This window comes from Macaca mulatta, chromosome 3 (assembly GCF_049350105.2).
Source record: "Macaca mulatta isolate MMU2019108-1 chromosome 3, T2T-MMU8v2.0, whole genome shotgun sequence".
In the NCBI taxonomy this organism is placed as follows: domain Eukaryota; kingdom Metazoa; phylum Chordata; class Mammalia; order Primates; family Cercopithecidae; genus Macaca; species Macaca mulatta.
Genome location: NC_133408.1, coordinates 13,623,740 through 13,640,280, shown reverse-complemented (window position 1 = coordinate 13,640,280; position 16,541 = coordinate 13,623,740). Strand labels below are relative to the sequence as shown.

General features: G+C 39.4%; 1 protein-coding gene across 3 annotated transcripts in view; it reads left to right on the top strand.

Annotated features, from left to right (window-relative positions):
* The window catches only part of ITSN1 (intersectin 1), a 242,278-nt gene that overhangs the window by 104,685 nt on the left and 121,052 nt on the right, over positions 1 to 16,541 (top strand). For all 3 annotated transcript variants that reach the window (XM_028845344.2, XM_028845352.2, XM_028845350.2), the window contains exons 6-10: positions 119 to 298; positions 1,775 to 1,871; positions 4,977 to 5,077; positions 10,964 to 11,027; positions 15,184 to 15,321. In XM_028845344.2, coding sequence (XP_028701177.1) covers positions 119 to 298; positions 1,775 to 1,871; positions 4,977 to 5,077; positions 10,964 to 11,027; positions 15,184 to 15,321 — 580 coding nt within the window. The remainder of the gene's footprint in view (positions 1 to 118; positions 299 to 1,774; positions 1,872 to 4,976; positions 5,078 to 10,963; positions 11,028 to 15,183; positions 15,322 to 16,541) is intronic.

Sequence of the window (16,541 nt, the reverse complement as noted above, 5' to 3'; positions counted from 1 at the left end):
TTAATTAGAATGTATTACAGCTGGAAAGCGATTTTCTTTAAGCAGTACTGGGTTAATTATTATTCACTGTTGAAATGTGATTGGATGTGAACTGTGCTGGGCTTTTTTTTCTTCATAGGTATGGGAGGTATCGCCAGCATGCCACCGCTTACAGCTGTTGCTCCAGTGCCAATGGGATCCATTCCAGTTGTTGGAATGTCTCCACCCCTAGTATCTTCTGTTCCCACAGCAGCTGTGCCCCCCTTGGCTAACGGGGCTCCCCCTGTTATACAACCTCTGCCTGCATTTGCTCATCCTGGTATGTGACTTGCTGAAACCATAGGCTGAATTTTCACTACTGGTATTTTGCTGTTCATTATTAAAATCTCTAATTATATTTAAATGATGTTTTAGTCCAGAGGAAAATATCTTTATTTTTTTCACTTAATTTCACGTTTTTTTCCACTGTATTAAATGGGATATGCTAGTGTGGAGAGTGTGAAAGAGAATTACAGATTTCTGCATGCCACTGTGGGCAAAGGTGAGCTTAGTAGTGAAAGCCACAAATGTAATTTTCTTTCAAGGGCTGAGAAGAGCAATCGAAGTTGATCTGTATTTGAACATTTTCTATTTTTATATATCAGTTACTACTTTTCTTTAGCTACTATGAATTGCTAATAAGCAAGCCAATCCCCTAGGAATAGAATTATGTTGGGGATGATGGTAAAGAATAAAAAAGAACAGTTTATACTATTTCATGGTATTACATGCCTGCTTAATTGAAGGAGAGGATTTCAAAGTTTCTGGTTTAATTAATTCCACTTTGAGACTTTATTAAGTCTTTAGTTAAAATAAAGTATAAAACTATAGATGTAGATAGCCTTGGTCTAACATCTTAATGAATTCATATCAATATGGAAAGTATTATTTTTAAAGTACTTTGACTACATCTAAGTAAATTCAGTGTTGACGACATGGGTTTTAGCATCATACTTGAAACGTTTCTGTGCCTGTGGCCCCCTGAATTTGTTATATATGTCAGGATATGTCTTTAAGTTATGGCCAAATAAGCTAAATGTACCTCCTTTTTTAAGATTTTTTTCTTGTCACATGTAGTTCATCTTGCATGTATGACCATGACTGTGGACATGATGGTAGCCCAGAAAGTGTGTGCAGTTGTTTTTCCAGGAGTATAAGCAAATCCACACACTCTGAGTCTTCTATTCTTTTGTGGCTAATGGCAGAAGTTGCCAGTCATTTGCCATCAGGCAAGGGTGAGGGAATGTGGCTGAGACACAGAGTGTTTTTTTTTTCTGACACACAACTAACCAACCCCAGTGATAATCAGACACAAAAGCTGACCTTCCCTAGCATCACATGTTATCGGGCCAAGACTACAGTTTGTGGCTTCTTGGCTCTTACATCTGGAACTAATACTTCAGCTCCTTCAGTGCAGGGAATAAAATACCATTTTATATATTTAAGCTGTTACCTCTTTAACTATTGGAATAGGTCCTATAAAAGGTGATACTAAATGTTTAATGAAGAGTAAAATTTTATGGAAATCAGTATTACTACATAGTAAGGTGATTTTCAGTAGAACAAGTAAATCTAGAAACCTTTTTGGCAGGAGGACAGAGAGTGAGGAACGAAAAGCTCTTTTTGCTCTAGGCTGGCAAGAAAGGGGGAATTATTTCTGCCTCAGATTTTGTTGACTGTGCATTTTAATTTTTGTAAATTGGGGCAAGTTTCTTATCTTTGTAGAATTAAAATTATTCAACATTTATTTTTACAGCCGCCACATTGCCAAAGAGTTCTTCCTTTAGTAGATCTGGTCCAGGGTCACAACTAAACACTAAATTACAAAAGGCACAGTCATTTGACGTGGCCAGGTAAGTTTTTCTTGTTTTTAAATGGGAAGTGTGGTTAAAGCCGTTACCTGATTAAAGTATAAATTTGACCATGAATCATCTATATTCTTTTTGTTGTCTTTTTTTGCAGGCTTTTGTAGAGTGCTAATAATAATTTTCTTAATTTCTGGATGGTGTCACTAGTTTTTCTCATTAATTTGTTGTGGAGATGACAGAAATCAAGGACGTAACATTTCCTTAAAGGCTTTGTGTATTTTTTTTTTTAAAGAGGATAAATGGATAGTAAAAAAATGTTTAAAAACAGTAAGATAAAATTCTGCGTATAAGGGAAAAAAGCACATGGACTATTTTATGTGTTTATGATTTACCAATTTATGTATAAAATTTTTATATGAAGATTGGAGTTATAGTTGGCCTTATTTTTAATTCTATCTCAGATAATCTTACAGAGTTCATATGGGTAGTTAGTAACATCCTATTAAAGACCATTTATTATGAAATAAATTATCCAGATTGTGGACAATTCACATTAATCAAATATATGGCTCAATTATTGCTTATGTTTTGGTCAACCTTGGTTTCAATTATTACCTTTCATATTTTTATTTTATTTTACTCCTATGTTTTACCCTTGCATACTGCTACACTAAGATGAGAAATTAAGTCTCTTTTAAGCCATCTCAAAACTTGGGCCGGGTGTGATGGCTCACGCCTGTAATCCCAGCACTCTGAGAGGCTGAGGCAGGAGGATCGCTTGAGCCCATGAGTTTGAGACCAGCTTGGGCAGCATGGGGAGACCTTGTTAATACAAACATTTTAAAATTAGATGGGAGGATGGCTGGAGCCAGGAAGATTGACGCTGCAGTAAGCTGTGATAGTGCCACTGCACTCTTGCCTGGGTGATGGCGGAGCAAGACCCTAACCCTGCCTTAAAAAAAAAAAAAGCTTTTAGAAGTTATCCTGTCTTGTGTCATCCTCGCTGGAAATTGTTAAGTGAATCAAGTCATTTTCCCACTTTCAAGAGAAAAGCATGTTGAATATAATTCAGTGATGCCTTCATTACTTTTAAAAATGATTTAAAGAAAATCCATAAACTGAAAAGCACTGTGCCAAAAGCTTTATATACATTAACTCATTCTTCCCCATGAGATGATTCTGTTACTCTCCGTTATAGATGAGGGACAAGCTCAGAGACATTATATAACTCGCTCAACACAACATAACTCAGAAGTGACAGAGCTGAGTCAAACTGAGTTATGTCTGATTTTAAGGCGTGTGTTCTTAACTATGCAAGTTTTCTCTAAAAAACTTCATTTAATTGTAGGATACAGGTGTAATCCCAGGACTTTGGGAGGCCGAAGTGGGCAGATCATGAGGTCAGGAGTTTGAAACCAGCCTGGCCAACATGGTGAAACCCCATCTCTACTAAAAATACAAAAATTAGCTGGGCGTGGTGGCGGGCGCCTGTAATCCCAGCTACTTGGGAGGCTGAGGCAGGAGAATTGCTTGAACCCAGGAGGTGGAGGTTGCAGTGAGCCGAGATCACAGCATTGCACTCCAGCCTGGGCGACACGGCCAGATTCTTTCTTAAAAAAAAAAAAAAAAAAAAAATTATCCTTTACCATGCTGAAGTTTGGAGTTTATTATGACTTTGCAGAAATGATTTTGAAACCTGCCTTATTGATTTGTGACATTAGAATGAATAAACTATCAGTATTAGCAAACATTAGTGCTGTTAAAACAACTTTTTTTAAATGTTAATTGTCACCTTGTTAATAACTTAAATTTCTAGCCAATTTTTGCAATGCAGTATTGAACTTTTGGGTACATCTTAATGAGTTTTTAGTCTATTTAAATTCTCAGGAATTTGGCAGAAAACTCTGATGTGATAAGTGTAATCTGGGACAACTTCTGTGTGTAACACCCAGCATTCCTGGCATGTAGGAACTAGATAGTTAGCTTCTTGACAAATAGGCAGGAGTTGGAATCAGCAAATACTAGTTAGTTTAACATGAGAAAGTTGATGCTGAAGTACCTACAGCAGAGTAGATCATGGTAAGTGTTTTTTATTAAGAAATTCATAAAAATTGAAAAAGGTGAATTCATATAAGTACTTCTCCAGTGTTTGGGAGCTATTTCCTATACTTGAACTGTGTATAATAGGTATAAGTGCATAGGTGACACATGGAAATGATGATTAAAAAGTTCAATATTTCAGTAAGATTTTGCTTTTACATGTTTGAAATAGATTTCTTTGTTGAAATGAAATTGCAAACAGAGCATTCGTTATAATCTGTCCTGGAAGGGGAATGCCATTTTTACTGTCTGAGCTCAGCCATTGGGTTTCATTTAGATGTCGAAGCTTAACAGGCCATTGGTACCAGTGTGATATTTGTGTGGACAGTGGCATCTGAGGAACTAATCACTAAGGAAGTATAGACCCAGCTGAACTACTGGCAGATGTGTCCTTGGGCCAGGTCAGGATTGTGGCACGTTGTCAAGGAGAGATCAGTATTGGATTGTGGTCAAGGAAGTGAAGTTGTCTCCATTCCCACTCTGCTTATGTGTCATGACCCTGGAAATGTTCTGTTCTCTCTCTCTATGGGAAACCGTCCATTGGGTCTGGATTTAAACTTACAGAATGGAGTAATTTCACTTCGTTAAGAAATGGGTCCTGTATATTCGTGTATAGAAAGTTAAAACATTTTTGGAGAATTAGTACCTTTAAAGGCAGTTACTGGTTTGCTTTTAGCATTGCTTTTTAACCAAAAACGAAGTGTTTTCGAAATTAGAATAGCCTGGATATTACTGTATTACCTCAGTTACAAGAGGTTTTTCATACTTTTATAGAACCTTTAAATTATTAAATTATATATAGAACTTGAAACAGCCACTAAGTGTATTGTGTTTATCCATGATTCTGGAAAAATAATTATTTTGAGGGAAATGTTTATGATCTTAAAAATTGGAAATACCCATGGCAAAAAAAAAATAGTGATAATAAAATGAATAAAATATGAAAGTTAGATATGATTATCTAGAGAAGTTCCTAGTTTACTGTCATTGAGGAACTTTACCAGGCTGTTCCTTATGGATAATCCTCTTTCCTTTTTCTTTTCCCCACAGTGTCCCACCAGTGGCAGAATGGGCTGTTCCTCAGTCATCAAGACTGAAATACAGGCAATTATTCAATAGTCATGACAAAACTATGAGTGGACACTTAACAGGTATTTACAAATAAAAATTAGTGAAATATGATCTTTGTTTTCAACGCAAACTGTTTCTAGATATTGGGTCATGGATATTTTCCAAATGTCTATGTGCTTATTTCTTAGCTGTGTTTTCATTGTCTCTGTTATCTCGTGTTCTTATCCACTGATAACTCTTTATGTAGTTATATCATTCTCTCATGCCCCATTGCTTCGTGGTAAAATGGAACATAGACCAGGGATACTCCTGTACACTGCAAACCACTGATATGCAAATCAAGGCACTAGCAAAGAAACACTTCTTTGAACAAAAACTAGCTTCAGCTTCTGAAGTCCAGCTTTGAACTTGATGAACTTGAAGCTGTCTGTTCACTAGGTTAGAGTTGGAGGCAGCAGGCAGGGTGAAAGCAGGGAGTTGGGAACATGGCTCTGTCACTGCCCAGATAGGGCTCACCACTTTGGATATTTCTTTGTCTAGTAATATAAAAGGCCAGAGTTAACTTAGGTGATCTCAAAGGATTTTTTTAAAAGAAGAATGATTCTGTTATCTACATCAGAAGGATAGACAGGAATTTTAACATACCGTTCAGAATTTTTCTCATGAAGGGTTAAATACTTGTTAGAAAGTTGTAAAGAAGGCTGGGCGCTGTGGCTCATGCCTATAATCCCAGTCTCAGCACTTTGGGAGGCTGAGGCAGGTGGATCACCTGAGGTCAGGAGTTCGAGACCAGCCTGGCCAACATGGTCTCTACTAAAAATACAAAAATTAGCTGGGCATAGTGGTGGGCACCTCTAATCCCAGCTACTGAAGCAGGAGACTTGCTTGAACCCGGGAGGCGGGGGTTGCGGTGACCCAAGATCGCGCCCTTGCACTCCCTCCTTATCCATAAGGAACAGCCTGGTAAAGTTCCTCAATGATAGTAAACTAAGAACTTCTCTAGATAATCATATCTAACTTTCATATTTTATTCATTTTATTATCACTCTTTTTTTTTTTTTTTTTTTGGCCATGGGTATTTTCCATTTTTAAGATCATAAACATTTCCCTCAAAATAATTATTTTTCCAGAATCATGGATAAACACAATAGACCGAGTCGCTGTTTCAAGTTGTATATATAATTTAATAATTTAAAATTAGCCTGGCTAATTTTATATTTTTAGTAGAAACACAGTTTCACCATGTTGCTCAGGCAGGTCTCAAACTTCTGACCTCAGGTGATCTACCTACCTCAGCCCCCCAAAGTGGTGGTACATGTCTGTAATCCCAGCTACTTGGGAAGCTGAGGCAGGAGACTCACTTGAACCCAGGAAGTGGAGATTGCAGTGGGCTGAGATCGCACCATTACACTCCGGGCTGGGCAACAAGAGTGAAGCTACAACTCAAAAAAAAAAAAAAAAAACAGAGCCTGCATAAACTAGGCTGGGATTATGGGCATGAGCCACCGCACCCAGCCCACTGAAGGTATATTTAATAGCATATTTTTAAGTACTGTTTTACATGGTGGTTTGACACCAGCGCTCCATACAAACCCAGAACTACATTGCCAATTAATCCAAAAATATTTCTTGAAAACGTTGTTGGTGTTTGCTTTGAGTTGATTAAAATAGTATTCAATTGAGACATTGATTGAGAAATTCTCTCTTTCTTGGTAGGATTTGTGTTTTATGAATGAAATGCAGTATCTACATTCCAAATATAATGACCCAGGCACTTGAACATTTAGAACTTTTAAATACCTGAGGCAGAAAGTAAAATTTGAAATATACTGGGAAGAAGGCAGATTTTGATATTGTTTATCTGCATACTTATTGCTACTTTGATCCAGCAAGAATTTAAGGTGGGAATTTTACTTTTGAACCAGACCTTTGTATAGTCATGTCAAGTAGGATAATTTATTACAGTAAATTTTAAAATGGGAATAAACAATAGAAATTGAATTTGTTTAAAATTTTTCTTTAGAGGTGGGATCTTGCTTTGTTGTCCAGGCTGATTTTGAACTCCTGACCTCAAGCAATCCTACCACCTTGTCCTCCCGAAGTGCTGGGATTACAGGCACCCAGGCTGGAGTACAGTGACATGATCACAGTTCACTGCTGCCTTGATTTCCCAGGCTCAGGGGATCCTCCCGCCTCAGCCCCCCAGTAGCTGGGACTTCAGGCATGCGCCACTATACCCAGCTAATTTTTTGTACTTTTTGTAGAAACTGGGTTTTGCCATGTTCCCCAGGCTGGTCTCAAACTCCTGAGCTTAAGCGATCTGCCTACCTCTGCCTCCCAAAGTGGTCGGATTATAGGCGTGAGCCACAGTGCCTGGCTTTAGCAGTGGCACTGTTTAGCCCACTGATTACCTGGGTTGATTTTGCCGATACGTCCTGTTGTACACCATGTTCTTCCCTCACGGCTTGATGTGTATACTGTTGCATGCCCTTAAAAGAGACAGCCTTATAGAGAGGGATCATTCTTTAATTAAGGTTATGTAAGAAGCTCTAGAACTCTGGTATTCCTGTTACTGCTAGCCCCTCTTCTCAAAGAGGTATTTTATTCTTGCATTCTGAAACAATGAATATGCTATTTGGTAATTCATCTGTTAATTAGAAAAGCTAAAGTCTTAGTCATTATTTCAAATAAAGCTCGTTTCATGTAGTTGCTCTCTCCTTTCTAGCCATACTTCCCTGCCCAAACATGGGTGCCAGAAGTGGGGTTTGTGTGCTTGGGATTTCTGGTTTTATTCCAATGTTTCCTTATAAGCCAGTACTCCAAAACCGATATCCCTTTATGTACCTAGGTTTCAACAGAAGAGTTCTGTGCGCTCAAAGCTCAACTGTGTGTTGTCCAAATGTGCTAAGATGCTATCTTAGCTGTTGCTGGTCTATTTCTAATGTTCTGCAACATCAATTTAGGACATATATAGACAAATAGTAGAATTACAAGAGATAATTGTGATCTTCTAGGGTGGGGATCGGCAAACATTTTCTGTAAAGAATAGCACAATATGAGGCTCATAGGTCATATGTTCTCTGCTGCAACTACGTAACTTTGCCATTGTAGCATAATAGCAGCCATATGTCGTGCTTAAATCAGTGGATATGGCTGTTTTAATAAAACTTTGCTTACGAAAACAGGCTGTGGGCCAGAGCTGGCTTAAGGGCTATAATTTACCAATCTCTGTTACAGATTATTTTCCTCATTTCACAGATGGAAAAACTTCATTTTAGAGTTAAAGTAGTTTTGTTAATGCCACATGCCATTAGGGAGTCAGGACTAGAATCCAAGTCTCCTGATATCCAGGTTTAGAGCTAGTTCTTCACATTTATTGTTAGGCTTTTTATGTGTAATAGATAAAATATTTAACTTCCTTTTATATCGTTCCAGAGTAAGGGCTGTTTTTGCAAGTGTAAATTAAATCATCCACTAAAGTTTTGTTAATTCCACTTTGTTACCAACATTCTAGGTGCAGTGTTACAGACTAAAGAAAGTGATGCCTGAACTTTGCTTATTCCATTGTACCACAGTCCTTTAGAATCTTCACATGAATTCAGTAGATTTTTTATTCTTAGATGCTCCCAAAACACACACATGCTCATATACCCACACATACCCAGCAGGAATGTGTTCATATATTCACCAAAAGTTAGAATGCTCACTATTAATAGTAGCCCTAATTGAAAACTACCTGAATGCCTATCAGCAATAGAATGGACATGCTGGGCACAGTGGCTCATACCTGGAATCCCAGCACTTTGGGAGGCTGAGGTGGGCGGATCACTTGAGGTCAGGAGTTTGAGACCAGCTTGGCCAACATGGGGAAACCCCATCTCTATTTAAAAAAAATACAAAATTAGCTAGGCGTGGTGGCGCATGCCTGTAGTCCCAGCTACTCAGGAGGCTGAGGGCAGGAGAATCACTTGAACCCAGGTAGTGGAGGTTGCAGGGAGCCAAGATGGCACCACTGCACTCCAGCCTGGGTGACAGAGCGAGACTCCATCTCAAAAAAAGAAAAGAAAACAGTAGAATGGACAAGAAATTGGGATATAATGACACAATGATACACTACATAGCAGTGAGGATTAATGTTCTACAACTCGGAGCAAAATAAGCCACCTGGCTTATTTTATTATTATCTTATTTTATTATTATTATTTTATTATTTATTATTTATTTTATTTTATTAAAGTCTTATTTTATTATTATTATCTTATTTTATTATTTTGGAACAGCGGACAGACAGTGGGTAGAAGTTAGGCTACCTTGGTGGTAGGTGATACTAAAAGAGAGACAAAGAGGGGCATCTGGGGTACGATTATACTCTCTTTCATGACCTCCATAGTGTTTGAGTATTTTCATTTTGGAAAATCAATTCAGCTGTGTACATGTGCACGTGTATATATCCACATGTATCCATATGTGTGCTTTTCTGTCAGGATTTTATATGTAAATAAAAGTTGAACTCTTGTCAGTAATGTTACCTGCCATTAGAGCACCTTTCATGTGCTAATGTGATGCTAAGCTCACTGCCCCAGTGGATCATAGACCGGTTTATCTGAAATGAGCAAACTAGGGTCCAGACTACCTCTCCCAGTCACTCAGCAAAGTCTAGACTAAGCCAGGACTAGAGCCTAAGCTCCTTGGTTCCCTGACCTCTACTGCTGGCCAAGCAAAAACACATCCAGTTTTGTGGGTTTTGATGAGGTGGCGTTTGAAGAATGAAATAATAGCGAAAAGCAAAGCATATATACCAGAATCTTTGCAACAGAATTGCCACAGCCTTCCATTCCTCTGTCCATCAGTCTTCCTGGGACCACACCTTGAGGGGCAGTGCTGGAAAGGAAGACATGTTTATTTCTCCCTCGCTGACCCTCGTTTATTTAAACAGTCTCCTACTGTGCTTTTGTCTGATGTCTAAGGCCACTTTCATACCAAAAGTGAAGATGTTTATGATTATTTTAAGAAATGAGAGCTCATTTTGAGAAAAGAGTTGAAATTCCAGGAATAATTCTTTTTTTTTTTGTTTTTTGTTTTTTTGTTTTTCTTGGCTAACATAGAAAATGTGATTTGTTTGGTTTTTTTAATTGAGACAGTGTCTCACTCTGTTACCCAGGATGGAGTGCAGTGGCGTAATCTTGGCTCACTGCAGCCTCTGCCTCTGGGGCTCAAGCGATCCTCCTACTTCAACCTCCCGAGTAACTGCGACCACAGGCTCATGCCACCACACCCAGCTAATTTTTTGCACTTTTGGTGGAGATGGGGTTTTGCCATCTGGTCTCGAACTCCTGAGCTCAAGCCATCTGCCTGCCTCAGCCTCCCAAAATGCTGGGATTACAGGCGTGAGCGACCACGGCAGGCTGGAAATGTGTTTTAATACTGGCTGTCAGCCCTTCCTGCAACTTTTTTTTTTTTTTTTCTTTTTAAGTCTGTTTAGTGAAACAGTTTCCCGGAGATCTCTCCAAGGTCCCTTCCTCCTCTAAGATTCTCCGAAATTTCCCTGAATTTGCCTGAGGTTGAGCAGGGTGGAGGCAGCAGGTGGTAGCAGTGGCAAAAGATGTTAAACTTAAAGAGAATAAGTTTCAACTTTGTAAATAAAGCCCGGTACAAATAAAGATGGTCATGTGGACAAAAGGTCAGGTTATATTTTGAAACGCTAAATCTTTCACATGGTCATTCTTTATCAAACATCCATTTAACAAAAATTTATTATGTGTCAGATGCTGTGCTCTGTGTTTCTCCCCTTTTTCATTGGAGTTTAATTTCCTTTTTACAAAGCCCCTGCAGTAGTAGCAAATGTTATTTAAAGCATTGTGATTGCATGAGGTCATGGAGTAGTCCATATACACAGAACCCTGGTCCTCCTGTACAGTGAGTATTTGCTGGCTCATCTGTATGTCCTTTCCCCGGTTCCTGTTTAGGTCCCCAAGCAAGAACTATTCTTATGCAATCAAGTTTACCACAGGCTCAGCTGGCTTCAATATGGTAAGGAATGAAAAGGTCTTTGGTTTGGATAAAGTGGAAACTTGCTTAGATTGATGTGGCCTCATGGGTTTTAGATTAATACCGCTTTTTTATGGGGGAATATGTAGAATTTGCTTAATTTCAATGAGTTGTAATGATTGCCTCTTTTTTAATACTATTTCCTGTCTCGATTTTGAAAAATACAAAAGCGGTCGGGCACGGTGGCTCACGCCTGTAATCCTAGCATTCTGGAAGGCTGAGGAGGGCAGATCATGGGGTCAGGAGATCGAGACCATCCTGGCTAACATGGTGAAGCCCCGCCTCTACTAAAAATACAAAAAAAATTAGCCAGGCGTGGTGGCGGGGCCTGTAGTCCCAGCTGCTCAGGAGGCTGAGGCAGGAGAATGGCATGAACCTGGAAGGCGGGGCTTGCAGTGAGCCGAGATTGTGCCACTGCACTCCAGCCTGGGCGACAGAGTGAGACTCCGTCTCAAAAAAAAAAGCAGATTAATGCAATAAGTTCTCAAGAAGTGATAATACAACTTAACAGTTGTATTCAACTCATGTTGAATACAACTCAGTTCTCAACTCATGACCAATCTTGGCTCTCCCTTTCTTTTTTTGAGACGGAGTTTCACCCTTGTTGCCCGGGCTGGAGTGCAGTGGCATGATACCGGCTCACTGCAACCTCTGCCTCCCGGGTTCAAGCGATTCTCCTGCCTCAGCTCCCGAGTAGCTGGGATTACAGGCATGCACCACCGCACCCGGCTAATTTTGTATTTTTAGTATAGACCGGGTTTCTCCATGTTGGTCAGGCTGGTCTTGAACTCCCAACCTCAGGTGATCCACCCGCCTCAGTCTCCCAAAGTGCTGGGATTACAGGCGTGAGCCACCACGCCCAGCCTCTTTGATTATTTTAAGCCAAATCTTAGTTATTATATAATTTCTGCTGCAAATATTTTAGCTCGTATCTTCAAAAGAGAGGGATTTTCCTTTTTAAATTTATTATTATTATTATTTTTGAGATGGAGTTTCATTCTTTCATCCAGACTGGAATGCAGTGGTGCCATCTTGGCTCACTGTAACCTCCACTTCCCAGGTTCAACCTATTCTCCTGCCTCAGCCTCCTTAGTAGCTGGGATTACAGGCATGAACCCCCACGCTTGCCTAATTTTTGTATTTTTAGTAGAGATGGGGTTTTGCCATGGTGGCCAGGTTGGTCTTGAACTCCTGACCTCAGATGATCTGCCCACCTTATCCTCCCAAAATGCTGAGATTACAGGGGTGAGCCACTGCGCCTGACCGATTTTCTTTTTGCCATAGTCCTAATACCAATAGCTCATCTAAATTTTTTAGTAGTCATCCTTATCATTCATCAGGTAGTGTTCAAATTCCTTAGATTGCCTCAAAATGGTTTTATAGTTTATTTGTTCAAATCAGGACTGAAATAAGCCTATATTTTGCAATACTTAATTGTTCCATCTTGTATGTCTCCTTTAATCTATAAATTTCCCCTTGTCTTATTCTCTGCTTCTTTTCTCAAGTCCCCCAGGCCACCCCAAAGAAAAACAAACAAACAAACTCTGTTAAAAACAAACCAGATCATTTGTCCTATAGTTTCTTAATGGCTTAACTTTTGAAGATTGCATCACTGTGGGATTGTCTAATTTGTTTCTGTATTTCCTGTAAATTGGTAATTAGATATAGAGCAAAGTTTCTCAACCCCAGCATTACTGACATTTTGGGCCCGATAAATCTTCGTTGTGGGGGGATGTCCTGTATAGTGTAGGATGTTCAGTAGCATCTCCGGCCACTCCTCACTAGATGCTAGATGCCAGTAGCATGAGCTCCACACCCAGCATGACAATCAGAAATGTCTCCAGACTTTGATAGATGTGCCTTGGGGTACACAATCATCCCTGGTTGAGAAGTGCGGGTCAGATTTGATTTTTTGTTTTGGTTGTTTTGTTTTTGATAAGACTCTGCCAGAGAGGTCTCTGCGTACTTTCCTCAAGAGGCACATAATGTCTCTATTGTGTGAGGATTTTGAATAGCTATCGATGAGCATTGCCTAGGTCCTACAGGCTTCCTAAAATTTAAATGTTAACCAGAATGGTTTCTTAAGAAGTGTGCGTGTTATAGCTATATGTTGGTGATTATCCCTGGAAAATAAACCTTGTCTACAAAGCTCACTGCAGAGTTCGTGATTTTCTTGCAGGCCGCGTTGATATGGTTGTTTCACAAATGATCAAGCTCTAATGCAGCTCCCTTTGCCCTTCTCTTCCCTTCTGTTTTATATGAAAGAGCTTGCCTTTGGCAGTAGACTAGACCAGTTAATATACATCTTATATCTTTGACACACCCAGACCTCTTTAAATCTGGGTATTGAACAGTATCCTAGGACCCCCTGAAATACAAACTTAAGATCTGGCATTAATGGAGGTTGGTTGACAATGTATTAGGTTGTGTTGTTCTCATGATACCAGATTATATTGAAATGTTTATTTTAAATTTTTCATGTATAACTTATCCGATTTGAGAAAAACACTTGAGGCTTCTCCTGTTAGAATGTTATATTCTGCTACTACACACTACAAAAGATATTTTATTTAAATGCTTATAATCATAATTTAGGCAAGTGTGATGAAAAAACAAGTAAGAATTTCAACTACCTTCTAACTGGTTTACCTAGGACTGGCTGATGGTGAGACACAAAAAGGAACAGAGAATAAGAAGGAGCGGGCAGGGGTTTCATTTTATTTCAATTGCATTTCTTTTTAAAACTGGGTGTCTTGCATATGGGAAGGGCAAAACTAGAGGAACCGAAAAGAAATCAGCAGTTGCCAGGGGCTGGGGGCAAAGGAGGGAGTTGCTACAAAGAGACATGGAATTTTAGGCTAAACTGACAGTATTCTGTATGTTGTGGTTCATATTTGTCAAAACTCTCAGACTTATACTCTAGAAGGTGTGCACGCTACTTTATGGAAATTATAACAATAAAAAAAAGTTTATAGCACCTAAAGAAATTTCAGAATTAAGAAGGTTTCTTAATTTTTGGCATTGGCAAAGCCAGTTTACCATTGCATTTGTCCTGTTGACATTCTAGTGAACGGATGTGTTGTCATGTGTCTTCTTTTGACTGTCCAGAAATTGTTAAGTAAAATCACATTCTTGGACTTGCTAGGAAAATGTTTTCTGTAATTAGCTACTTGGGCAAGTTCATTATGAAGAATGATGGAGTCATTATGAAGAATGATGGAGATTGAATCCTGAGATTGAGGAAGATAAAACACTTTGACTCTGTGGCTGGAGTTCATAAAGATCCACCCTGCAGTCCTAGATTAAGGGGTGGTGGCCAGCTACGCCCAGTGGGCCGAATCTGGCCTGCATCTGTTTTTGTGAAGAAAATTTTTATTGTACAAACAGCCATGCCCATTCATTTATGTGTTTGTATGGCTACTTTCCTGCCAAAATGACAGTTCAGTAGGATAGGGATTGTATGTCTTATAAACTATAAAATATTTACTACCTGACCCTTTACTGATAGTTTATCATTTCCTGGTCTAGAGCAGAACATTTGATGATACAGAGCTGGGTGTGGTGGCTTATGCCTATTATCCCAGCGATTTGGTAGGCTCACTTGAGGCCAGGAGAGATCAAGACCAGCCTGGGCAACACAGTGAGACCCCCATCTTTATAAAATATTTTAAAAATTAGCTAGGCATGGTGGTGCACACCTTGTAATCTCACTATTTGGAAGGCTGAGGCAGGAGGATCACTTAAACCCGGAAAGACTTGTCGTGAACTATGATCATGACTGCAGTGAGGCTGCAGTGAACTATGATCATGTCATTGCACATCCGCCTGGGTAACAGAGTGAGAGCTCACCTCTTTAAAAAGATACGTGGAATATGAGTGTGTTATATTTTAAATATGCAAAGGTTGGGGAATAGTATCATTATAATCATAGCGTTTGTTGAATGAGGAACACTGTCCCAGCTACTTGTAATTTTATCTTTGTAACAGTATGAAGTAGGTACTATTTTGACAAGCTGAGGGACAAAGAGACTCAGTTGGCCTGTGGTCAGTAAGAAAACAGAACTTTTAAATCACTCATGAATAGTAAAAAGCATGAATTTTCATGAAACTGGATTACAGCGAACTTTTTGTTGAATAGGAATCTTTCTGACATTGATCAAGATGGAAAACTTACAGCAGAAGAATTTATCCTGGCAATGCACCTCATTGATGTAGCTATGTCTGGCCAACCACTGCCACCTGTCCTGCCTCCAGAATACATTCCACCTTCCTTTAGGTAAGGAACATTGGCTCTGATCAGAAATTGTGTGTAGAGTATATGAATTCCAAACTTGGCTTTATTGACTTATGTGTCTTACCTGATTTTCATCCCTGACAAGGAAACGAAGTATTCGTGAATTCTAGAGACTCTTATCTAGATCTATGTTAATCTTGGGCCCATTCTGTTCTCCAGAGTACTTGTAGTATATTAGTGAAACAATGAAGTAAGACATCAAAAGATTGTTGATTTTGTACCAACCTATGTCATCAATGCTTACCAGAAATTTTCACGACAGATGCCAGCAGCAAAAGAGAAACTGCATGAGCATGTGCATAGAGAAGAAACCAAGGAGATCACACCTGTAAATTCCACACATTTCAGTGGTAACAAAAGCTGCTAGCAATATAGAAATTATAATCAGGAAGACAATTAAAGAAAATTACCCTGGACTGAAAGAAAGTCTCAGTAAAGATGGCAAGAGAGTCACCTGAGGTCCAGTATTATGACTGGCATCCACGTTTACATCCATTCCTGCATGCACACGCTGTCCAGGACAGCTCTGTCTTCTGGCTTTGAACATTAAAAACTGAATATGAGATCTTGCAAATACAAAGGAGAATGAAAGAAAGATTAGGATTTCTGTCCTGAGTCCTCAAACTGCAGGAAGGACTGGGGCAAAATCCCCTTTAAATGAAGAGAAATAGAGCCATTACTGTCAGCACACACGTGGTACAGGAGCAAGCTGAGGAAACTGTGACAATGTAGGAAGCAACAGGTAGCTGAGGCACTTTGTGAAATCCCACAACTGCAACATTGGGCTGATAATAAACGCGTAAAAAGGATTGGGAGACTGTTTAAACACAGCAAAGTTAAAAGTGTAAAGTGGGCCGAGTGGTGCGGTGACTCACTCCTGTAATTCCAGCACTTTGGGAGGCCAAGGCGGGTGGATCACCTTAGGTCAGGAGTTGGAGACCATCCTGGCCAGCATAGTGAAATCCCGTCTCTACTAAAAATACAAAAATTAGCCGGACATGGTGGCAGGAACCTGTAATCCCAACTACTTGGGAGACTGAGGCAGGAGAATTGCTTGAACCCGGGAGGCAGAGGTTATGGTGAGCTGAGATTGCACCATTGCACCCCAGCCTGGGGGACAAGAGTGAGACTTTGTCTCAAAATAAATAAATAAATAAAAGTGTAAAGTGAAAGAAATTAGTAAACAAAGTGATTTGTTTTAT